Source organism: Anguilla anguilla, chromosome 6 (assembly GCF_013347855.1).
Source record: "Anguilla anguilla isolate fAngAng1 chromosome 6, fAngAng1.pri, whole genome shotgun sequence".
Taxonomy (NCBI): Eukaryota; Metazoa; Chordata; class Actinopteri; order Anguilliformes; family Anguillidae; genus Anguilla; species Anguilla anguilla.
The window spans coordinates 5,717,947-5,742,191 of record NC_049206.1 but is presented as its reverse complement, the minus strand read 5'-3'; the positions used below and the strand labels follow the sequence as shown (position 1 = coordinate 5,742,191).

General features: G+C 49.1%; 1 protein-coding gene across 1 annotated transcript in view; it reads left to right on the top strand.

The window, feature by feature from the left end:
• The window catches only part of LOC118229161 (voltage-gated potassium channel subunit beta-1-like), a 38,065-nt gene that overhangs the window by 6,917 nt on the left and 6,903 nt on the right, over positions 1-24,245 (top strand). Inside the window, exons 2-10 of the mRNA XM_035420872.1 lie at positions 11,359-11,402; positions 13,712-13,749; positions 15,890-15,969; positions 16,638-16,682; positions 17,931-17,975; positions 18,866-18,909; positions 19,959-20,045; positions 22,442-22,527; positions 24,036-24,156. Coding sequence (XP_035276763.1) covers positions 11,359-11,402; positions 13,712-13,749; positions 15,890-15,969; positions 16,638-16,682; positions 17,931-17,975; positions 18,866-18,909; positions 19,959-20,045; positions 22,442-22,527; positions 24,036-24,156 — 590 coding nt within the window. The remainder of the gene's footprint in view (positions 1-11,358; positions 11,403-13,711; positions 13,750-15,889; positions 15,970-16,637; positions 16,683-17,930; positions 17,976-18,865; positions 18,910-19,958; positions 20,046-22,441; positions 22,528-24,035; positions 24,157-24,245) is intronic.

Below are 24,245 nucleotides of genomic sequence, written 5' to 3'. Positions count from 1 at the left end.
CTTTTTGCTCTTAGCATCGTCAGGGATCTTCCGGAGCTTTCCAGTGAATCTTGGAAACAGTTTTGCTGTTGGATGGGGAAGTAAAGCCTTAAAAAGAGCCTTTGAAGATGAAAACTCAGCCTTTATCTGCGATTAGCTCCTGTAAATAGCAGGGCTTGTGTGTGTGTGTATGTGTGTCTGTGTGTGTGCGTGTGTCTGTCTGTGTGTGTGTGTGTGTGCGCGTATTTGTGTGTGGGTGTCTGTGTGCATGTGTGTGCACGCGTGCGTTTGTGTGTTTGTGTGTGCTCTGTGTGGGTGTGTGTGTGCCGTGTCTGTGTGTGAGTGTGTGAGTGTGTGTGTGTGTGTGTGTGTGTGTGTGCATGCTGTGTGTGCACGAGTGTGCATTTGTGTGTGCAATGTGACGTGTATTTGCATTTAGTAGTATGTATATGGTTGTATGTGGGTTTGTGTGTTTATGTGTACGTGTGCATATGTATGAATTTGTTTATGAGTACTGTTCAAATGTTTTACATGCATAGATGTGTGTAAAACATGCTGTCTAGGCACATCATGCAACTTTGAGTTTTATGGCCTGTTTTGCCATAAGGTGTGTTACGCAGTTCTGATTGGTGGGTGAGTGAGGACTGAGCATGCTCAGTTGAGACTTATCCAGTGTGCCGTGAAATGGAAGCCTTAGGTTAATTTATGGTTGCTATGGAGATAAGAATTATGTCACTTGAAAGATAATGAGGTGTGCTCGCTGTGGGGGGGCGGGGGGGGGGGGGGGGGCGACACTCCCCTCTCTCCCCCTCCTGATCATACTGCGCAGTGAAAGAAGTGCTTTGTAAGTGACTGAAAAAGAAAAAGGCATGAAAAATTGCCTTAAGAGGTCTGCTTGTCACTGGGGTAGGTACCATATAGGGTAATAATGAATCATTCTTTTGTACGTTTTTTTTTGGCTTCGTAAAGGGTACTTATTAGTTCCAAAAGAACATTGTTGCAGCTTACATTTGGGATATGTGTTCCTTAAAGAGCAAAAACGTACCTCCCCCGTACCTCAATTTCTGAGCGTGTACAGTCTTATTAAGTTTCTCTCATTAATGCCTGTAGTGCGATAGTCAGCTCATTACATTACATTGCATTGCAGGCATTTAGCAGACGCACTTACCCAGAGCGACTCGCACAACTCATTGCACAGCATCTACACTGCATCCGTTTATACAGCTGGATATATACGGAAGCGATGCAGGTTAGGTACCTTGCTCAAGGGTGCAGCGGCAGTGTCCTACCTGCCCAGGTGTGCAGTCAGGTGTGCTACCCGTCGCTCTTATGTGTTGCCTTCAAGCTTAAAATCAGCAACCGGTTCAGATCCGAGGAGCCAAGTGAGCCGAGGGTTGCTGCAGAATCCGCAGCTTTAGCTCATCAGTTAAGTGCTGATTAATGCAGCCGTTACTGGGGACGGGAACATTTTTGCATAAAATCTTCATGAAATCATTGTGCATCTGTTTTATTTTCTTCCTGGCCTCATCAGAAACCCGGACGTCATTTATTTATTTATTTATTTTTAAAATGTATTTATTCAAAAGTTCAACTGCCCCTCGGTCTTGTCGCCCGCCCTCAGCGGCTAAATTATTCACCCGTTCCAATTTGTTTTTGGTTTGTAGCACGTGGTAGAGGAAGGGGGTTTGTGACAGGCAGTCCCACTTAGGTTTCGAGCCTGCAACCTCCCCGGCTCCCAGCTAGCGCAGTGCTACTCACGTTATCCGGGTGTTAGCGCACTGCCAGCGTGGCCACACACACCTGGGCACAGGTAGGCTCCATTATAGTAGCATTTTTTTTTTTAGCAAGTTTTGCACTGGATGCGCACTGAGTATTTAGTCCCTGCAGTTACAAAACCGCTCCTCTCTCTATCTCGCTCTCTCTCTCTCTTTCCCCCTCTCTCCCTTCTCTCTTGTGCCCTCCCCCCCTCTCTCCCTCTCTCCTCTCTCTCTCTCGCCCCCCCCCCCTTATTTTAAACGCATTTATTGCTCATTCGTTTAGCCGGGTGAGGTTTCAAAGGAGCTTTCCAGACCTCCTAATGTCCCCCTAAAATGAATACACAATAAAAAAAATGATGAACTATAATAATAAAGATGGTCTAGATAGAGATGTCAATAGATAACTTTTAACAGGCTGTACCGCAGTAGGCAATTAACATTCTGCTCCATGGAAGCGTGGGTAAGTCATGATCGCATTATGCAGGACGTACACTATTTAATACAAGTAATAATGGCGGTGATCTCAATGTTACAAAGGACACGCAAACCGGACTATGTTTATTTTATCTGAGCGTCTAGAAGTAATGATTTATTTCTGACGGGGAGACAGAACGGTCGTCCGGAATTCGTCCGGAGTTTAGAACACGGGCAGAAGTGATGTCACAGAGGCGACGTTTCCTTCGGCTCTCGCTGCCTGGGAGGCGCTTTGAACTCCCTCTGACGCTGATGGAAATGCTCGCGGGTCTGTGCTCATCCTGGTGGCTTTCTCCTGTCGGTTTTTTAAAAATTTATTTACCCCCCCCCCCCCCGCCTGTTTCTTACGTCCTGCCTGGGCTGGTAGGGTGGAGTGTGGCTCTGCGCTAACCTGGAGAGATGGTTTATGGGAAGCCGGTCCTGTGGGCGCCGTTACGCTGTAATTCGGTTAATCCATCACCGCCCCTCGGCTTCCTGAAGCTCGAGTGTCCACCCGAGACGGGGTTTTTGCCGCTCGAGTTTAGTTTTTTCTCATTTCTGTCACCGAGCAATAATGCCCCCGCTTCAACTTCTTTACCCGTTAGGCAATAGCAGATCTGTGTGTGTGAGTGTGTGAGTGTGTGAGTGCCTGTTTGTGAATGTGTGTGTGTGTGTGTGTGTGTGTGTGTGTGAATGTGTGTGTGTGTGTGTGTGTGTGTGTGTGTGGAGGTGTGTGTGCTTTTTTCTGCTGTGTGTGTGCTCTATTTTAGCACAGTGTGTGTGTATGTGTGTGTGCACGTGCGTGTGTGTTTATGTGCGTGTGTGTATGTACAGTGTGTGTCTGCGCGTATGTGCGTGTTTTTCAGTGTCTGTGAGTGCTTATGTGTGTGTGTGTGTGTGTGTGTGTGTGTGTGTGTGAACGTGTGTGCGCTTGCAGGTGTTCTTTAGTGCAGCGGTGAACAGAAATCGCTCACACGTGTGTGTGTGTGTGTGTGTGTGTGTGTGTGTGTGCGTAAGCAGTTTAAAGCACGGGATTTCCCCCCCCCACCCTGAGCGCGTGCGGCAGCCTCGTCCTCCAGGGGCTCTGGGGGCCGCAGAACACCCTGCCCCCGCACCCGCGCGCACCGCGGACGCTAGCCCCAGCGCTAGCGCCGCTGTGATCTACGGACTTAAATAAGATGGATTGGATCGCCCTGTTGCCAGGGAGAGCGCGGGCTGCGGGCCCTGCCGTGCACTCCGCTCCGCTCCGGCCTTCCCCGAGCCGGGCCGGGATTTATGCCCCGTCGCACCAGCTCCCCCTGCATCTCTCAGGGCCGTCACACCGCTGCCCCAGACCCTCTCAGCCAGCGTGACGCGCTGCCGTCACTTTAGATCTGAGGTGTGCGTGCGTGTGTGTGCTTGTGTGTGAGTGAGTGTGTGTGAGAGTGAGTGAGTGTGTGTGTGTACGTGTGCATGTAGGTGTGTGTGTGTGTGTGTGCACACATATGTGTGTGTGTGTGTGTAGGTGAGTGTGTGGGTGTTGTACATGTGTGTGTGTGTGTGTGTGTGTGGTTGTCATGTGCATGTATGTGTGTGTGTGTGTGTGTGTGTGCGTGTGGGTGTGTGGGTGTGTGTGTGTGTGTGTATTTTTGTTTATGTATGTGCATGTGTGTGGGTGTGTATGAAACATTGAGTGGCTGTGGCACTGCCTCTCCCAGCTTGGCGATGCTTTCTCTGTGGTTTAAGATGCGTAGCAGTGGACATCACTCCGGGATCACCACAGAGTGGCTGCGGCGTTCTGAAATGTGAGCTTAATCAGGTCGTGCTTTTTCGCTCAGTGTGTAAAGATCTCGCCAGACAGCTGATTAAAGATGCACGCATAGTAAAACCTGATTTTCCCATCCGGATCCATGGGCAGGCGGTGACTGGCTGTTTGCGTATTGAGTTATCTCTGCGGTCAGTGCCTCTCCTGCTTCTTACGAGCAGCTGTCGAACCCTTTTACAGAGCAGTGCGGCTTTGCATTAACTCTGCTTGGGGAGATTTACACCGTCTTTACAGGCGGGTTATTCACTTCCTGTTAAGCTCCAACTGCTGGAGTGTTGGAGTTTAATGTCAGGACCAAAACACTACTCCGCATCTACGTGTTTGCACACATTTCCAGCGGTCTGCGTCATATAAGTCTATAGCCATGCAATAAGGCAAATTCAGGCTTAAATATGTAGTAATAATCATCTTCTTTGTGTTATTGCATCTTTATACATGTTATCAATGCACTGTTTTAATACACCCTTATAGCGTATGAAAATCAAGTTTTTTTGACTAGATGTTTCCTGATATCATCGCAGGACTAGTGGTTTGCTCTCTTGAGGGCACAGTGGAAGTGATGTCACAGGTGATTTAGGCCTGTGCCCCTCTAGGTGCGTCCCGAACGCCGCCCTGCGCTGGCCCCGGAGCGGTCGTGAGCTCGGCCACACCGCGCTTTTGGTGGTCGCTCTTTCTTCCGCACGCGACGCTGGAGGACGAGGATTCCAGTCACGTAGCGGCTGAACCGGCTGACATGGCTGCAGGCTCATTCTCTCCTCCACTTCCCTCTCTCCCTCCCCCTCCTTCACTCCCCCCTCTCTCTCTCTCTCTCTCTCTCTCTCTCTCTCACTCGCTCTCGCTTTTTCCCTGTCTAGCTGCCGAGTTTTTAAATAAGAAAATATCTGTTTTTCGGCTGTTGACGTTTGGCATCCTCGGTTTCGGGTTGTTGATGTTTGGCGTTCTCAGTTTTTTCGGTTGTTGATATTTCGGGGTTTGCAACTCCCAGAAAAGAAAGAAAGAAAGAAAGAAAGAAAGAGAGAAAGCCCTTTAAAAATGAATTCTCTCACCCAGCAACATCCAGCCATGTTTACCTGATCTCCTATTCAAATAGCAATTTTTTCATCCCCATTTTTTTATACAAGAAGCTCAACAATAAGCCAAAAGCAGGCTGCTATGCCATGGATGCACAATGGGAATCAAAATCTTTCTTTTTTTTTGGCACCCCCTGTATCATTTTTTTCTGGCATTTGAAAAAACTTTTATTGCGCAGTAAAGTGTGGGTTATGAATTATAAAAAAAACAATGCGTAAATGTTACATATGCTGCGCGGTGTGGGCAAGCGAGCAGAAGATCCAATCGCCTGACACGTCTGTCTGGCCACGAAACAGCCAAAAAACGAAAAACAAACCTTCGGCGTCTGTGACGTGACCTTTACCGCCGACGCCGGCAGCTTGTTTGTTTGCAGAACCGTCGGCCGAGCGGCGGCTCGCGAACACCTTCTGTTTTTACCCCGCCGATCTTCGCCTCAGCGCGCATCGACCCGCGAACCGGTGCGTGTGGAGTGCGGTTGATATTCACCTGGTTGCGGTGGCCTCGTGGGGCGTGCCGAAAGGCGTTCTCTCAGAGGGCTCAGCCGTCTTCGGAGCCCATGAAATAACGGCGGCGAGGGCAGCCATTTTGTTTGGGCTGTGCAACGGTGGCTCATGGCTCTTTTTGAGGCGGGAGTTTTTTTTTGTTTTGGGGGTGGGGGGGTAGGGGGGGGGCAACGTCTCTGCTGCTGGCTCATCAGTCAGCAGCCCAGGAGGTGTCCCGCTCCCTTCATCCTGTGAAGAATGCACCTGCCACCTTAACAGCGCGGGGAAGAGAGAAACAGGCACGGCGGCGCTGGTGACGAGGCACAAAACTGGTTCCGATTTTCGGCAGGCAGGGAGACGCTATTAATAGCACAACAGGTCGACTGCTATTGGCTAAGAAGTAAGCGTTCAGAAACTTTGGGCGTTCGGAAACGTCGACGTTACTGAAATAGACCCGTACCCCTGCGTGCGGGAGCGTGGATGAGGATGCTATTTAGACCGGCGCTACAGTGCGAAATCCTCTGTAAAACTTTATCCAGCATACAAAAGCCTTTTGCTTTGCATCGGTTCCTGAAACGTATTAATTTGAGGTCAAAAGTTTGAAGACGCACAGTCCTGATGGAGTTGAAATCTAGAGTGTGTGTGCGTGTACTGTAGATGTCCTTGTAAGGTTGTACTTGGGACGATGCTCTTTTACTTCCTGTGTGCGTGGTTGGAATGGGAAGGCCTTAGGTCAGGTGTTCTAAGGACATTCTAATCTTACCAAAACATTTATTTATTATAGCCTTTATGTAACCAGGAAGGTAAAGTGAGGACATGTTTTTGTTTATGACCATCTGACACATATTTGGTTAAAAAGCGTGCAGGAAGATTGCATAGAATTTTTTTTTTAAAGTTCAATGGAAGACAGAATTGACAACAATGCAGCATTCAAACTGAGTTGTGTTGACAAGAGTGTGTTTAAATGGGAGTCCGCCTATCCGCGTGGATATAATCAGTGCCTGTGGAAGTGTTCGCTGTGAGTCACAGTGTGTGTGTGTGTGTGTGTGCGTGTGCATGTGTGTGTGTGTGTGTGTGTGCATGGATGCTTGTGTGTGTGTGTGTGTATGCAGACATGTGGAGCTGAACCCTCAGGACCCCAGTCACCCTGACCCTTTTCGAAACTTTAGAAGCCTGCAGTCAGACTGGGTCTCTGGTGACTCATAGGGAGGGGGACATGGAGGGAGAGGGGGTGGGGTGATTGGTGGGGGGGTGGGGGGCATGGGGGAATGTTGCCCTGCTGTTATGAAAGCAGCAAAAAATCCTAAAAATGTCATTAAATCCGTCTCAGCCCCTGAAGCCCTATCTGCCGTGCCTGCACAGGGAAATGACTGCGTGTGAGATTGGTTTCCAGAATCTGATTAATTATGAAGGTTTATCCAGCATTATGTTACAGGCCACTGCCCTAGTTGGCTCGAAACACCCCCTTCCGCTTGGAACCTCCCGACCTGCACAGGGTCATGAAGCAACTGACCCGACTGAGTTGGTTCAGTACCAGAGGACATCCACAGAAATTGGGCAGAAATGCCTCTGTAGTTTCCCCTCCCCTTTTTTTCGGGGGGGGGGGTTAGGGTTAAAAAGTGAAAAGAAGTCTGACAGTACGGAAGGATGGAAGGGGCTCTGTACGCTGCGACACGTTCTCAAAAAAGAAAAAAAAAAAACATTAAATGCCCCGTTTGGGCGTTTTACAGACGCTCTCTCTTATCCAGAGAAACCTCACACAGCTTACATTACATTACATTACATTACAGGCATTTGGCAGACGCTCTTATCCAGAGCGACTTACACAACTTTTACATAGCACTTTACATTGTATCCATTTATACAGCTGGATATATACTGAAGCAATGCAGGTTAAGTACCTTGCTCAAGGGTACAACGGCAGTGTCCTTACCCGGGATTCGAACCTGCGACCTTTCGGTTACAAGCGCAGTTCCTTACCCACTGTGCCACACTCCGCTTCTCCGCTCCGTCCTTTCGATGGGATCCATTTGTGCCGCTGGGTGTTCGGGATAAGCAGCTCGCTCGAGGGCGCAGCGACAGTGTCCCCTGCAAACTATAAGAGTTATAAGAGCAATAATGGCCTGCCTTTATGTGGCTCTGCTCTCTCACTCAAAGCAATTCGCAGTGACGCAGGGGGAAACTGTGTGGCACCCACCTGCAGGCACGGCCGCCATTTTGTGCCAGAACGCTCACCACGCATTGGCTTGAGGTGGAGGGAGGGGGAGAGGGAGAGGGAGAGGGAAGGAGGGGGAGAGAGAGAGAGAGAGAGAGAGAGGAGGGAGGGAGGGAGGGAGGGAGGGAGGGGAGGGAGGGAGGGAGGGAGAGGGGAGGGAGGGAGAGAGTGAGAGAGTGAGTGAGAGAGAGTGAGAGAGAGAACGATTTTAGCCAATTAATCTGGGGCATGATTAGATGGCAGAATGGTGAGAGCCAGGTTGGGGAATTGAGCCAGAACAGCAGGCTGCTCCCTGACCGTTGCCGTAACCATGCACTGCTGGAAATCCTTCTCTCAGTTCCAGTTGCTTTATTGGCATGAAATACCAATGTAATTATCGCCAGAGCATACATATAAATGATACATAAAATAGTAGTAATGATATTAAAATAATAATGAGAAATGTAATAGGGTTTAACAATAACAACAATAACAGCAACAACAAGAATATAAGTAAATCCATAAATATGTACACATTTATATGGGGTGGGTGGTCACTCACTGTCCCCCTCCCTCTCTCTCCCTCCCTTTCTTTCTCCCTCCCTCCCTCCCTCCGTCTCTCTCTCCCCCCCCCCTCTCTCCAATACCACCTCTCTCCCCCTCTCTCTTATACTCTCTCTCTCTCTCTTTCATTAATACTTCTCTCCTACCTTCCCTGTTCGCTAGCTGTGTGATTTATGGCTGTTTTGGGGAGCACTATGACTCAGCACCAGTCTCCAAATGTTCCCTCTGCCCCGCCCCCCCCGCTCAGCGTGTGGATGAAATACACGTCTGTTTCTCTTCCATACCGTAGACATCAGCGCAGGTCGTGTAATATTTTAACTTCACTCCTGCTGGACAGCGTGGCCGGTTGGCAGATCTCAAGGTTAAGACGTCAAAGTCAGCCGTGATGTCTGTGTGCGCATCAGTGCAGGCTGGGAAGTCTGCTGGCGTGTTACAGTTAGGCTATTGGAGTCAGTCCTGGAGTCTGTTGGCGTCTTACAGTATAGAAATCAGAAGCTGGATGGGAATTTTGTTGGTAGATTCATGTTAAGACGTCCGAGGCGTCTGTGAAGTCTGCCTTCAGACAACAGCTAAGACACTGGCGGAGGCGGTGAAATCTTTTAGTAGACCATTAAGTTAAGACCTGAAAGCAGGTTTGTGACGGTTTGTCGTTTGGAAGATTACAGTTAGCGATCCTAGCAGGACGCGAAGTTCGTTCGCGTGCACAGTTGAGACGTCAGAGCACGGTTGTCAAGCCTGTCGGAGCTGAGATGTAAAAACCTGCTTGTGAAGTCCATCCCTAGATCAGTTAAGACGCCGGTGCTGCGTCAGCAGCCGGCTCCGTATCGATTAGGAACGCCCCTCTAAATGTAGGTACTGAGTGCGATCGCTGTTCCCACATCGATTAGCACGTTTTTTATTAACGCTGCCCTCCGGTAAAATGAACCTTTTTTTCAGGTTGTTCATTTTCATTCTTGTCCATAATGAGAACACAGAAGGGCCAGATACTCGCCTCCTCCCCCTGCCCCCCCCCCCCCCCAAACGGATAAGAAATGACAGAATAATAGCAACCCTCTATTTCTTTCTTTCTTTCGTGCACCCTTGTTGAAAGAATTTCAGACTGAATTTCCTTTTCCAAGTCAGGGGGATGATACGGAATCATACTGGGGAGGCCAGTTCAACATGGGTGTGCGATTTGAGTGGATTTTAATTCAGAAGCAATGCTCTTTGAGCCCCCCTATTCCCCCTCCCCCCCCCCCCCCCCAAAAATGGCTGGAGACCCCTGGATTGGGGCCAAGTTGGCCTCTAGCACTGCGTGGGCTGTCCCTTTATCGACAGCGGTAAAGGTCGTTACCGCAGCCCATGCTGAGAGAATGATGTCACAGCCAATGAGAAGTGGCAGAACCCTGTCTCCATTCCGCCAGGGCACCCCCACTGCATGCTGGGAGCATCCCTACTCACCACTCCTCTGCCCTGTCTCTCTCGCTCTCCCTCTCATCCGTTTTATCTTTCTTCATCCATCTCATTTTCTCCCTCGCTTTCTCTCTCGTTCCTCCTCTTTAAGTTTAATTTTGCCTCTTCTTTTCTGTTCCTCGCCCTCTCGCTGTCTCACTCTTATCTCATTCTGCATTCCTCCTTCACTTATTTATTCCATCTGTTTTATCCTCCTTTCTCTCATTCCGTATTCCCCTCCCCTCTCTCTCTTTCTCTTTTTCTCTCTCTCTCGTTGTGAGGCAATTTGAACTCTGCATTTTTGAGGGTACAACACTAAATAAAGCCGCCCTAACCCTAACCCCCCCCCCCCCAAGACACAGAAACTCTTCTCAAACCTTAGAACCAGAAAAGACCCCACTTATTCTGCGCTAGGGGACCCTTAAAACGAAGGACCCCCCCCCAACTGCGCTCCCACCACCACCGCCACCGACCTTGCGAACACCCTCCAGGAAAAACGCAGACGCATATCATTAGCAATTAAAAAAAAAAGAGACACAGTTCAAAGCGTCCATATGGCTCCGCCTGCGGACCGCATCAAACTTTCGCCGCATGGAATGACTCGCGCTGCAGCGAATCTCCGGGATGGGAATGGGAGCGAGAGGAATTATAGCAGCTCGCGCGGGGCTGTAACGAGACCCCGCGCGAGCTGCTGTCCGATTCGCTTACGAACTGAAGGCGTGATGCCGGCGCCGGACCGGCCCGCTTTTTAAAAAGAACTCGCTCCCTGACGAAAATGCGGCTTTTCGTGGAAGCCTCTAGCCCAGAGACGGCTACGCAGCAGCGGTATTTTCCGCGAGGGATTTGATGGGGAGGAGGGAAGCGCGTCTCAGATTGCCAGGGTATTAGGATAAACCGTTCCCGCGGTGATGAGCACAGCCTTGCGCGGTAGGGGGTGACGAATGGTCCCCTACGGAGAGCAATTTAACAACGTTTTGCATAAACCGGTCAATAACACGGTGTCATTGAGTCCGAATGGGGCGTGGAGCTGAGGGAACCGCTCTGAATATTGATTTTTTAAAAAGTGGATTCTGGTCTGCAGTAAAGTTTATGTCTGCACTCTGGAGCTGTGTGTGTGTGTGTGCGCGCGTGTGTATGTGTACCCACATGCACATACACATGTATTTGCGTGTAAATGCATGGGAATATGTGTGTTTATGTGTTGATAATGCCACTGCCATTAACTTGCCACCGTTGCTGCTGCTCATTGCTCACTTGGGGACCCACCTGGAGGTTATCCCCGCAGTTTATTAAATCTTCTACTTCCTCTCCCTACCCATCCCTCTCTCCCTCCCTCCCTCTACCCTCTCCACCACTTTCCTCTGACTGTATGTCTTTCTCACTCTGAACACCAACAATTTTTAACCCAACAGCATTATTTACAGGACCCATGGATGTTAATCACTTAAGATGCAAGATCGCAAATATGCGATTAGAATGTTCTTAACTGAACATTCTAATGCTGATGTCACAACCACTGCTGGCGATTGAAGGCGATGGAGTTCTAGAACACTGACTTAGAATCTTGATTAAAAAAAAACCCCATTCCAGTGGTTAATGCAGTTATTCTGACTTCTCCTGCAGGAACCTGGGGAAGTCGGGGCTGAGGGTCTCCTGCTTGGGGCTCGGTAAGTATGCACTCGCCCCTCCCCTTCTCCAAGCCTCCTCTCTCCCTCCCCCTCTCCCCACCACCGCCCTCCCCCTCCCCCTCCCCACCTCCTGCACTCTATTGCCATTACTAAGCTATTTAAAAAATAAAATAAAATAAAAAATAGATTTGTTGTCTTAATATTCCTTTATAATGAAGACCAAAATTGATTGTGTTCCGAGCGCTGAGCAGTACCCAGAATCCATGACCTGAGTAGAACGACCTGAAGAGAAAAGGTTTTTTTCAAGAAAGGTGGGAAAAAAAAAAAGACAAGAACCGTGACTCCTCTGCTTTTTATTGGCTGTACAATCAATGGCAGATCATAGGGTATCAGTCATGCTGCATCCCATCGATCACGGCACGTAGCAGACCCTAAGGGATTCCGGGATTGTTTCAGAGAACTCGCATCGATTGATTCCGGGATGATGGAATGCAGCAGGCGTTCCGGAGCGCTCGCGGTGATGGCGATCTCGTTCGTATGTACGGCACGTGCGGTGGGGGGGGGGGTGGGGGGGCGGGGGTGGAGCGGAGCGGGTGACTCTGCCTCTCCCGAACGAGGTTGTGTGCCTCTTATAAACATTCCATGTTCACGTAATATGAAAACAAAGCAAACAACAACAACAAAAAGAAAACCTTTCTTGACCCAATTTATCTGCCTTCGCTGCAGGGAAGAATAGATTACCATAACAACTAAAGGCCCATGTGCTGCTAATTGCTGTAATTTGCTGCTAGGTCAGAGCTCTTCGTGACTAACTGCCCTTGCCATCTCAGCATTTTCCAATCAATCAAACTTTATTTACAAAGCACATTTCCGACAGAGGGTGCAACTCAATGTGCTGTAAATAAAAAGACAAAAAAAAAACAGGGTGATTGAAGGATATAAAAAAAAACATTTAAGTCCTAAGGACAAAACTAAAGGACCAACGAGAGCAAGGTGCTCATTCTGATCCGGAATGAGTTTCCAAGGGCCCAAAGTACTCCTACACGCAACACCAAACACAATTTATGGAACGAGAATTGCAACTTGAATGGACAGACTGAGAAGGACACCACAGCAGTTTTTTTTTGTTTTTCTGGATTGATGTCTTTAAAAAGAGGAGAGCAATAACTGAACCGCTCTCATCCCCCTGAAAGATTAAACTGTAAGTAGGGGCCATTAACTGGAGCAATCAACAAGGAAACACTTAAAATGTCCTCCCTCCTAATTTCTCTATTATAAACAAACACATATTTTATATACTGCATATCAATTACAAGAGTTATATTCTTTTAAATAGAATGGCTCGATGCTTCTTCCCCGTTGTTCTTTGCACAACACTCATAGAAAATGCTAATGTTCATTCAGGAGAGCACAGACAAGTGTGCGCTCTCATGTGAGCATGTGATGTATAAACTGCCACTTTTTAAAAATGAATTTGTTGCCCAACGTAGGGTTGAGTACAGTATATCCAATCCCTCACCACCCCCCCCCCCCTTGAAACTGGAATGTCCAATCAAGTGCAGTCGCAGCCGCGTTCATACTGCGCTGCCCCACTTCTGATTCGGGAGAGCGTAGACGTTCGCGGTTCTCCTCCGAAAACACGCGGCGTCGCCTGTTGCTGCTTCCCACATGGCAGACTCCTGCCGAGCTTGCACAGAACAGAGTCAGAGGAGGACCTTTTGACGTGCGACTTTGACCGCAGTTCTTTTGACCGTCCGATCAACCAGCAGGGGTTGCTAGATGGCAAAGGACGCAGAACTTCGTCCGACTGAACCCCGCCCATTCCCTGAGTGGCGCGTTTCGGCAATTGCCCCCTCGCCCTGTGGAGCTGCCGGCCACAGGCAGCGGTGGCGCGGTCCGGATTCGATCCGAAGCCGCGCGGTTCGTCCACGCACCGCGGCGTGGCGCCTCAACCGAACGAGCCGCCTGACAGCCCTTCTGCGTCGGGTTGAGGAATACATCATTAAATGTGTGTCACTGTTCGAAGTTTAAAAAAAAAAAAAAAAAAAAAAAAAAAAATCTTTTGTATTTTTTGAGGAATTACATGAAAAAAATGTCCAAATTGGTGAGGTGCTCACCGGATAGGCGCTGCAGTGAGAACGAGAGGAAGGTCAGATGCCCTCGGCTCTGGAGCACGCAAGCTTCTGTCTCTAATTAAAGACCAGTCTTTTTTTTTGGGAGATTTGTGAGGAGTGTGACCTTTTCGCTCGTTTGTCAGGTTGAAGCACACTTTCTTCTCACCTTCCTTCCACATGATGTTCTCTCTCTCTCTCTCTCTCTCTCTCTCTCTCTCTCTTTCTCTATCTCAGGAACTTGGGTGACATTTGGAGGCCAGATTTCTGATGAGGTAAGTGGCGTGTTTTTTAAAATCAACATTCTTAAAATGACGTAGCTACACTGAACCAGTTCTCTGGGCGCAGTTTCTATATTTCATTTGGCTTTAGTTTGTACGCGTCCATTTAAAATCAAGGTGGAAACCTTTTTGGTCAGCACTGTCTGCCGGTGGCAGTGAAGAACCCTAGAAATTTTTAATAAAAAATACTGAAGTTTTCATAATTGGTAGGAGGGGGGGGGGGGAGGGGGGTAGAATTGCCAAAAAATGTGCGGCAACAAGGGCTCCGCCCCGGTGACAGAAGCCTGGAGGAACAGGATGGCCGCTGCGAGATGAGTCACTAAACTGTGAAGGGCAAGAAGTTCAAGCTCCGGAACATTCCAGATTGCTGCTGGTCAAAGACTATGTGGTGGGGGGGCGGGGTGGGAAGGGGGGGGGGGGGAGAGAAAGCTGAAATGAAGCAAAAGAAGAGGCTCTGTCAACAGCATTTCTGCTTTCTTGTTTGATTGGGTTGCGGGGTGCTGGATTGACATGGGGATGGGGGAAAGGGCGAGGGGGGGGGGAATTTTTAAAATACTTCTTGAATGGTGAGTCTGACTGAATGGACAGAATCCACCGGTATAAGCGTCTGCAGTCCCCTGAGAATGACAGATCAGATCTCTCTCTCTCCCTCTCCCCTTCTTTCACACTCTTTCTCTCCCCCCCCTCTCTCTCTTTCCCTCTCCCTTTCTTTCACTCTCTTTCTCTTCCCCCCTCTCTTTCTCCCTATTCCACATCCCCTTCTCTCTTTCTCTCTCTATCTTTTTTCTTCCTCCCCCTCTCTCTTTCTCTCTCCCTCTCTTATTCTCTTTCTCTTCTTCCCCCCTCATTCTCTCTCTCCTTCTTCCTTCTCCCCTTCTCTCTTTTACTCTCTCTCCCCCCCCCCCCCCCCCCCAGAGGTAAGAGACTGCCGCAGTCATAACATTATCCATTCTGTGCTGCTGTGAGCTTAACAAACCCCCCCCCTCTCCTGGCCCTCCTCTGCAGCTTTGCTACAGTCTGCAGTGAGGAGTCTGTCTTTCACTTCTCTGCAGAGAGTCAGAAAGCTCACAGACAGGAGTCTGTCCTTCACTTCTCTGCAGAGACTCAGAAAGCTCACAGACAGGAGTCTGTCCTTCACTTCTCTGCAGAGAGTCAGAAAGCTCACAGACAGGAGTCTGTCCTTCACCTCTCTGCAGAGAGTCAGAAAGCTCACAGACAGGAATCTGTCCTTCCCCTCTCTGCAGACTCAGAAAGCTCACAGACAGGAATCTGTCCTTCACCTCTCTGCAGAGAGTCAGAAAGCTCACAGACAGGAATCTGTCCTTCACCACTTTGCAGAGAGTCAGAAAGCTCACAGACAGGAGTCTGTCCTTCACCTCTCTGCAGAGAGTCAGAAAGCTCACAGACAGGAGTCTGTCCTTCACCTCTCTGCAGAGAGTCAGAAAGCTCACAGACTGGAGTCTGTCCTTCACCTCTCTGCAGAGAGTCAGAAAGCTCACAGACTGGAGTCTGTCCTTCACCTCTCTGCAGAGTGTCAGAAAGCTCACAAATGGGAGTGCATCCTTCACAATCTGACTAACAGCACACACACACACACACACACACACAAACACACACACACAGAAGAAACAAAAAGTTTCTGTTATTTCTCAGCTGTGGGCTGATTTATGTGAGAGGGTGCAGGAGGATCCAGCTGAAACTGTGATGTTTTTATATATCCAATATCCTAACAGTTATTTCTTGCTGAGCTGGTCTGCTTCCACTGAGGTGGCATCAATATCATATATATATAATAAAGATCCCCATCACTTTTCATTGTTACTCAGCACTTAATTGGTCGATTAAAGCAGTTGATTTTAGCTGATTTGTTTGGCTTGAATGGGATGCCAGTTTTAGGGTGAAAACAAACACCATCAGACCGTGTGGCTGTCCAGGGCCAGGGACAGAAACCCCTGTCCCATAACTTAACTCCTGAATGAAATATCTGGCCCGGCCTGTTTAATAACGATTTTGGAGAGGGAAAAAAAAAAAACAAATCTGGACGGGTGACAGAATTAAATGGAACAGACCAAGCAAAGCGAGACGATGAATCTGCAGTCCTTTTTGTGCTGCAGTGTCACTCTCTGTCCTGCAGGTGGCGGAGCGGCTCATGACCATCGCCTACGAGAGCGGGGTGAACCTCTTCGACACCGCGGAAGTGTACTCCGCGGGAAAGTGAGTCACTTCCTCAGGAAACGGCAGTCCTTCCGACCTCAAATCGCAGCGCCGCGACCACAAACTCTACCGCCTTTATGCAAATTCTGCCACGCACTGGTTTTGAGGTGAACCCACTCACATCACGTTACCCCTTGGCGACTCTGTGATCCCGGGGTATTGTCACGACCAGCGGCTTTAAACTCTGCCGTCTTTGCCCAAATTAGGAAAACCTGCTCGTAACCTTCTAGTCCCTAAACCACTAAACCGTGCCTGTAAACTTGGCCGCCTCTTTCCCGAATGACCTTTCCCCAAATTACTTTTTTAAAAGGTGATTACTTACCGTTTACAAATGTGCAAAAACGTTTTATCACATGCAACTCCAGTAACACGACCAATGATTGGCCATGGTATTTGTTTTGCACCAATCATTGGTCATGTTATTAAATTGTCAGTGTGCTAACAGGTTTAGCGAGTGCTAAAGGTCCCAGTAAATCAGCCTAAATTCCCCAGCTTTCTCCAGACCCGAAGGGGCAGTGATTTCTCACAGTAGCGTGCCAGCTCCAAGCAGTCAGTTAGAACGGCACCGTGAAATACTCCGTACATTTCGCACAGCGTAATATGAATAATGCTCACAGACTGTACGGTGAAAAAGTAGAAGTTTCCTCTTTTTGCTTCGTATTTTACAGGGCTGAGATAACCCTGGGAAACATTATCAAGAAGAAGTGCTGGAGGTACCTCTGTGTGTGTGTGTGTGTGTGTGTGTGGGGGGGGGCATGTATTACTATCTTTGTGAGAACCAAATGTCCCCACAAGGATAGAAAGATGAGGAAAATTATGCAAGGTGGGGACCTTTTGCTGGTCCCCACAAGTTCAAGAGGCTGTTTTAGGGTTAGGGTTACAATTAGGTTAAGGTTAGGGTTAAGGTTAGGCATGTGGTATTTGGGGTTAGGGTTAGGGTTTGGGTTAGAGGTTACGGAATGAATGTAAGTCAATGGGAAGTCCTCACAAGTATAGCAATACAAACGTGTGTGTGTGTATATGTGTGTGTGTGTGTGTGTGTGTGTGTGTGAATTGTGAGTACATTGTGAGTACATGCGCTGGAGCATTGTTATCTATTCTACCACATCTTCGTTAGTCAAGGCCATCTAGTTGCTGTTTGTTTATTGCATGTTTGGGATTAAAAGACCCAGATAATTAATTTATGGATGCTCTCCATCTAGCATAAGACTTCCATTTATACTCCCCAATGAGGATTAACTCATTTTAATTTACATCAGCTCAGAGTGCATGTTCCCCGATGGCATTTGCTAATTAAGCAGAGATAAATAATTTCTTTGTTTGTTTTAATTACATATCTACATATTTGTGCGTGCATGTAGATACAGTATGTTTATGTGTGTGTGTGTGTGTGTGTGTGTGTGCGAGCCTGTGCAGGTGTGTGCGTGTGTGTGTGTGTGTGTGTGTGCATGTGTGTGTGTGTGTGTGTGTGTGTGTGTGTGTGCATACGTGTGTGTGTGTGTGTGCTAAGAGAATAGTCTGGCGGTTCTCTCTGTATTATGTGTGTTTTTGCTCTTTCTGCTGTAAAGTTTAGCAACTCCAATCGCAGTTACATATTGGTACAGGTCAAGGTCTCCTTGTTGGTTTTCCTGCGGATGTTTGCATGCACCGTTAGTTTTCTTGTAGTTTGGCGGGCGCGCTTGTAATCTCAGCGAGCACAGCTGTCTCTCGTCTGTGTGAAAATCGCACAAACGGCACGGCGTTTCCCAGTCAACGCAAACAGTGCTTCCGATTGGCTGAACCGCTGCTTAGCGATGAAGGGTTTGCTTAGCGGTCTGTGCAGTTAAAGGCAACACTGGCTGTCAAAAGGACAGTCAAATGGGTGTGCTCCTGAGTGACTGTGTCTTCATGACGAGTTCTTAAAGGGGAAGTCTGTGCTCCTCTTGGCCATGACTGATCCATCTTCCCTGTCTCTTCCCCAGGAGGTCAAGCCTGGTCATCACCACCAAGCTGTACTGGGGGGGAAAGTAAGTGTCTGTCCCTCCCCTTTAAAGTCTTTAATTCCTTCACCCCAGACTGATAAACTTGCACTACATAGAGATCTCATCTCCCTACACTTCCTACAGTTGTATCTGTAACATGTACATTACACCACCCAGTTCTACCCTCCTGCAAAATCGACACCATATAACATACACCATCCACCTCCACCGCTTATTTCCAAGCCGAGAGCAGATAACATATACCACCCAGCTCCTGCCCTCAGCGGTAAACTACATTACCCATGAGGCTTCATGGCTGTGCTGGCCTGCAGTGATCCACAGCGCTGTCACTCTCACATACAGCTCTCTCCCTCAGCACCGCGTGCGTGGAGCACAGCGCTGACACAGCTGCAGGAAGGGACTGCATCAGAGGGGGAATAAAAGGGAAAGAAAAAATACATTTTTCATCCTGTCATTTTTTTTTGTTGTGTCCTCATGGGAACTGCCACCTATGGCTGAGTAAGGGAAAACACTGAATAAAAATAAATAAGGCTTCGGAAGGAACACGGGGAATGCTTTCACCACGCTGTCAGCTGGAAGTGACAGATTAAAGAGCTGTGTTCACAGGGCCACTGTGTGCGTGTGCGTGTGTGTGTGCGCACGTTCGTGCGTGTGTGTGCGCGTGCCTTGGCCATTTGCTGATATGGGTTTATGCTCTACACCGATGTTTCTGCCTTTTATGAACATTTCTATGGCACTAATAAGAGTGCATACGTGTGTGTGTGTTTGTGTGTATGTGGGTGTGCGCGTGTGTGTGTGTTTGTGTGTATGTGGGTGTGCGCGTGTGTGTGTGTTTGTGTGTATGTGGGTGTGCGCGTGTGTGTGTGTTTGTGTGTATGTGGGTGTGCGTGTGCGTGCACATCTTTTTGTCCCAGAGCGGAGACGGAGAGAGGCCTGTCCAGGAAGCACATTATAGAAGGTAATTCTGCTCTTCGTCCTCACTAAGACCAGGGCTTCCCCCCGCCCTTCCCTCTGTGCTCTCTTCCTTTCTTTGTTTCCCTCGTTCTCACCCTCGCTGTGCTTGTCAGGCCCTGTAAAGCGGCGCACATCTCTCTGCGTCGCCCGGTGAGAGAACGCTCGCTCTGTCAGGCTGCTTCGTGAGAAAGCAGCTGACCCTGCCTTGCTTCGCGAGGGACGTGCGGATGCTGACGAGCGTGTGCGTGTGTGTGTGTGCGTGTGCGTGTGTGTGTGTGTGTGCGTGCGTGCGTGCGTGCGTGCGTGCGTGCGTGCGTGCGTGCGTGTGTGTGTGTGTGTGTGCGCGGGAACTCTGACCTTGCGCTTCTCTGGCGTTGTGTCCTCTCTCTGGATCTGTGTTTCGGCACAGTGGTCTGACCAGATCCGTGTAAACGCCCCACTCGCGTCTCTGCTCCCCTGGGGTCTGTGATCGGCACACTGGTCTGGGATCTGTGATCGGCGCAGTGGTCTGACCAGATCCGTGTAAACGCCCCGCTCACGTCTCTGCTCCCCTGGGGTCTGTGATCGGCACACTGGTCTGGGATCTGTGATCGGCACACTGGTCTGGGATCTGTGATCGGCAGACTGGTCTGTGATCGGCACACTGGTCTGGGATCTGTGATCGGCACACTGGTCTGACAGGATGTGCTCTCTGAGGATACGTGATAATCGCTGTGGTCAGGCAGGTCAGGCAGGTTCTGACTAGCCACATACATCTCCCCTCTCTCTCGGGATCTGTGATCGGCTCTGTGGCCTGACAGGCTGAGTGAGCATCATGCTCACATCTGTCCACTCTGTGATACTCAGCGCTATGGCCTGGCAGGTCATGCTAAATGTTAGGTTCACCTCTCTCCTCTTGCCCTTCTCTCTCCCTCTCTCTCCTGCTGTCTCTCTCTCTCTCTCTCTCTCTCTCTGCCTCTCCTGCTGTCTCTCTCCTTGTCTCTCTCTCTCTCCCTCCCTATCCCCTCTCTCCCTCTCTCTCTCTCTCTCTCTCTCTTTTCCTCTCTCTCTCAGGACTGAAGGGCTCCCTCCAGAGGATGCAGCTGGAATACGTGGACGTCGTGTTTGCCAACCGTCCTGACAGCAACACGCCCATGGAGGGTGAGCACTTTGGGCCGGTGTGTGTGTGTGTGTTTGGCGTGGGGGGGTGAGGCTCAGATTGATTGATTGGCGCTGTCACTGTTGATGCCATGGCGATAGAACCCCCCTGAGCACCAGCCTCAGCCGAGTGGAACCGGGGTAATGTGCAGCAGTTCACCTCATTAACACAGGCGATCTGGATTACGTTTCCCCCCCTGGGGCAGCTGGGTATTTTTGGCTGGTCTCAACAGGTGTTCCAGAGAGCTCTGGAGAGGCTGGGTTTGTGGAGCGCAGAGGTGCGTCTCTCTATCCGGGGCTCACGCACACACAGACACACACGCGCACACTCTCAGTCTCTAAAATGGGCTCTGTTGAAACTGAGCGGGAGGCTTTTCAGTCCGCTAGGCCTCTGCAGTACGAGATGATGATGATGATGGCGCAGCTCTCCGAGGTTAGCCTAGCGCCGTGACTCATCCAGCGGCGTGTTATTTACAGGCTATCGCGCCGGCTATCGGCCTGCAATGCCTCACAGCCCTGGAGCCGTGGGTACACGCTACGCACGCTACTCTCTCCCAAGTCTCCCAGCAGAGCCGATGCAATTAGCTGGGCTCGATCGAGCTGCTAATTGCATATCGATCCGGTTTCGACTTGCCTCAGCAGTCGCCGCTGGTCGCTTTTCAGGTGAAGCGCGCGGTGCGCTCGCGTCGGTGCGCCGTGTGCAAAATGAGCTCTCTGTTTCTCAGGCCTGTTGCCCCCCCTTAAGCAGTTTGACTTTTATTGCTCCTGGGAGAAACAAATTTAAAAACCAAATAATCTCGTGGCTGCGTGCGCATTTGTCTCCTCATCGATTCGGAAACAGACGGCTGTCTTTGGAAGTCAAGCTCAGATCGGGGTTGTATTGACAGCACAATCAGACCTTGTTATGCAGCTGGCAGGTGGATCCACAAGCCCGCCTGAACAACAGGAACAGGGTTGTGGATCACCGAGGCGGCGGACCTTGCTGAAGGGCACAAGAGGGCCGTCTCACCCGTCACTCAAAACCTACTTCCTGTCACATGTCCCCCGACAAACCGGCTGGCTCTCGTCCTCTGAAAAGGGCTGTCTGCTTCCACTGCATGCCTTTGCAGTTAACCGCACCGCCCCCTCATAATGTCGCCATTGCCTGTAAGGTGCGAGATCACAAAGTGTGAGATTAGGACGTTCTTGACTGAACATTCCGATGCTGATGTCACAATCACTACCGGTGACTGAAAGCAGAGGAGTTCTAGAACACGGACTTGGAATTTTGAGGGGGGGGAAGAAAACATTCCACAGAACCTACTCTTCGGAGGGTTAATGCCTTTAGTTATTGCGGCCCCATTTTGTTCTCCCTGCTAGCGCTTCCTGCTCTGCTCAGGTGGCCCGCGTTGACGAATCGTCTCAGAAGCAGGCCTTCTGGTCCTGGCTCGGCCCCGCCCTCCGGCTCATAACGTCTTCAGGCCGTCGGGCCCTGCTCCCTGCTCAGCTCTCCCACTGTGAGGCGATTCAAACGTCAGGGCCCTGGCCCGCCTGTGTGTGAAACCAGCCTTTAAATCTCAGCGGGACGTCCCGCTAGAATAAAGGGTTTGACTATGAGAGGGGTGGCCGGTCATGTGATGTCAGGGCAGAACGGCAGCAGCCCGCTCAAGGGGAACACGGAGGAGCTCAGGGCTGTTTTTCGTTTTTCCTGCTTCCTGCTTTTCACTGGAGGAGCACTAATGCAACCAGAATGTCTGTCTGATAAAAAAAAAATTATAACCCCCCACCACCCCACCCCCACTAAACTCCAAAATAGTGTAATTCACCCACAGCCAGCAGAAACAGCCCCCCTGTCACAGCACCCCTCCGCCCACTACCCAGTTTTTTTTTTTTTTTTTGGTTTTCACCACAGTTGAAATGAGGCCCAGCGGTATCTGGCTGGGACACCTGCATGTCTCCCGAGCTTGCCTTGTGTTTCCGTGAGTGAGCGTGTGCGAGGAACACAGCTGTTCCCGTTTTGGAATGTGCTGTGTACACAGTTTAAAAAAAAGACAATTTTGTGCTGTAAGGGTTTTTTTTTACCTCGCTGCAAGCCTCATTAATCTTCGCAGGTGTGAAGACAGAAGGGATTTATCATTGGTGAATTATTTCACACGTGTCTCTGTCTTTTCCTGTTGACCTGGGGGTCCTGTATCAGCTTTGCAGCCTTGTTTTCTGGATAATTTCATGAATCAGTCGAATAATTGGTTTACTGAGTGATTGATTGACACGTTGATTGTCTGTTTAGCTTGTATTTTTTTCCTGGATGGTTGAGTTTTGATTGCCTGATTAGCTTGTCTTTTTTTTTTGGATGGTTGAGTTGGCTGATTGGCCGAATGGATGGACCGATGATTGCTGATTGGTTAGCCTTGTCTCCACAGAGATTGTGAGAGCCATGACCTATGTGATAAACCAGGGCATGTCCATGTACTGGGGGACCTCGCGGTGGACAGCTATGGAGATTATGGTGAGAGAGGAAAACCTCCAAAAAACCTCCATACAACATCGGCACAACCTCAGGTCAACTTTCATAAAGTTCCATACAACCTCAGGCTAACGTTCAAAAAGCTTCCACACAACCTCGGGTGGACCTTAAAGCAACTTCCACACAACCTCGGGTCAACCTTAATGCAACTTCCACACAACCTCGAGTCAACCTTAATGCAACGTCCACGCAACCTCGGGTCAACCTTAATGCAACTTCCACACAACCTCAGGTCAACCTTAATGCAACTTCCACACAACCTCAGGTCAACCTTCATAGTGCATCCACACAGTCTCCATTCCATCTGTGTGGATCCGTAATACAACCTCCTTTAAGTCTTCCATAAGACTTGATCCAACACCTCCTCCCTCACAGTGCATATTGTACTGTATGTGCACAGAAACAACCTGTCTATCACAACATAATAAACATTTTGTCGAGTTAAATAATGCAGATTTTTCCCCCCCGGTGAGTTCCCTGAAACAGACAGAAATTCTGTGGGGAAATAAGTGGTATTTTGTGAGAATAGATTTGCGCAATTTGTCCCGCTATATTCCTGTTCATTTGAACGGCTCGTTTAATGAAATGGAAAAAGGCTCTGAAACCTGCTTGTGCTGAGTATTGTTTCATGCCTGGGAGAGCTGGGAATTGAGGCATTTCTCTGAATTACATTATTTTTAAACAATTATGTAAAAAGTGGGGTTTTTTTCCCCCCTCAGTTTAAAAAAAAAAATTACAAAAATGGGATTGTGAGCAGAATGTTGGCTTTTCGCCATTGCTTTCTCGGTCGTTGTTTTGCATTTCGTCATTGTGGTTTCATTTCCAAAGAAAGCTGATTCTGTGAAATTTCTTATATGGAACAGTTTGTACCTGAGGGAGGCTGCATGTGTATATGTATGTAACACAGAATAGAGTTATGGCAACAAATGAATACTTTATCCACATTTAATTAGCATTTTTCCCCCTATGGTTACCTACAAATCCTTCAGTTTGTTTAAGCCTTTAGTTATAAGCCAAAATAAGAACAGACTCTTGTGTGTTCATAGTCTGTATGAAGTGAATGTGCTCTCTTTTTTAATCTCTTCTTCCCCTCTCCCTCTACCTCTCCCCCTCTTCCTCTCCCCATCTCCCCGTCCTCTCCCTCTCATTCTCTCCTACCCCCCTCTCTTGTCCCCCTCTCCTCCTTTCTTCTCCACCTCTCCCTCTCTCAATTCAATTTTTCAATTTAAGTTGCTTTATTGGCATGAAATACAAATGTAACTATTGCCAAAGCATACATATAAAATGTAAAATAATAATAATATCATAATAATAATGATACATCTAACAATATATACAAATAACAGCATTGACAGCAACAGAGGTAAATCAATAAACATGTACAATGTTTATATGGGGTGGGTGGTCACTCACTGTCTCTCTCTCTCTCTCCCCCCTCTCTCTCTCTCTCTCTCTCTCTCTCTCTCTCCCCCCCCCCCCCCCCCACTCAGGAGGCATACTCTGTGGCTCGCCAGTTTAACCTGATCCCGCCCGTGTGCGAGCAGGCGGAGTATCACTTCTTCCAGCGGGACAAGGTGGAGGTGCAGCTGCCCGAACTCTACCACAAGATAGGCAGGTGTCAATCACACACGCCAGCCATCCGCCAGCCAATCGGAAGCAAAGAGAGCGTGCCGGGCTGTGATTGGGTCCTCTCTCCCACA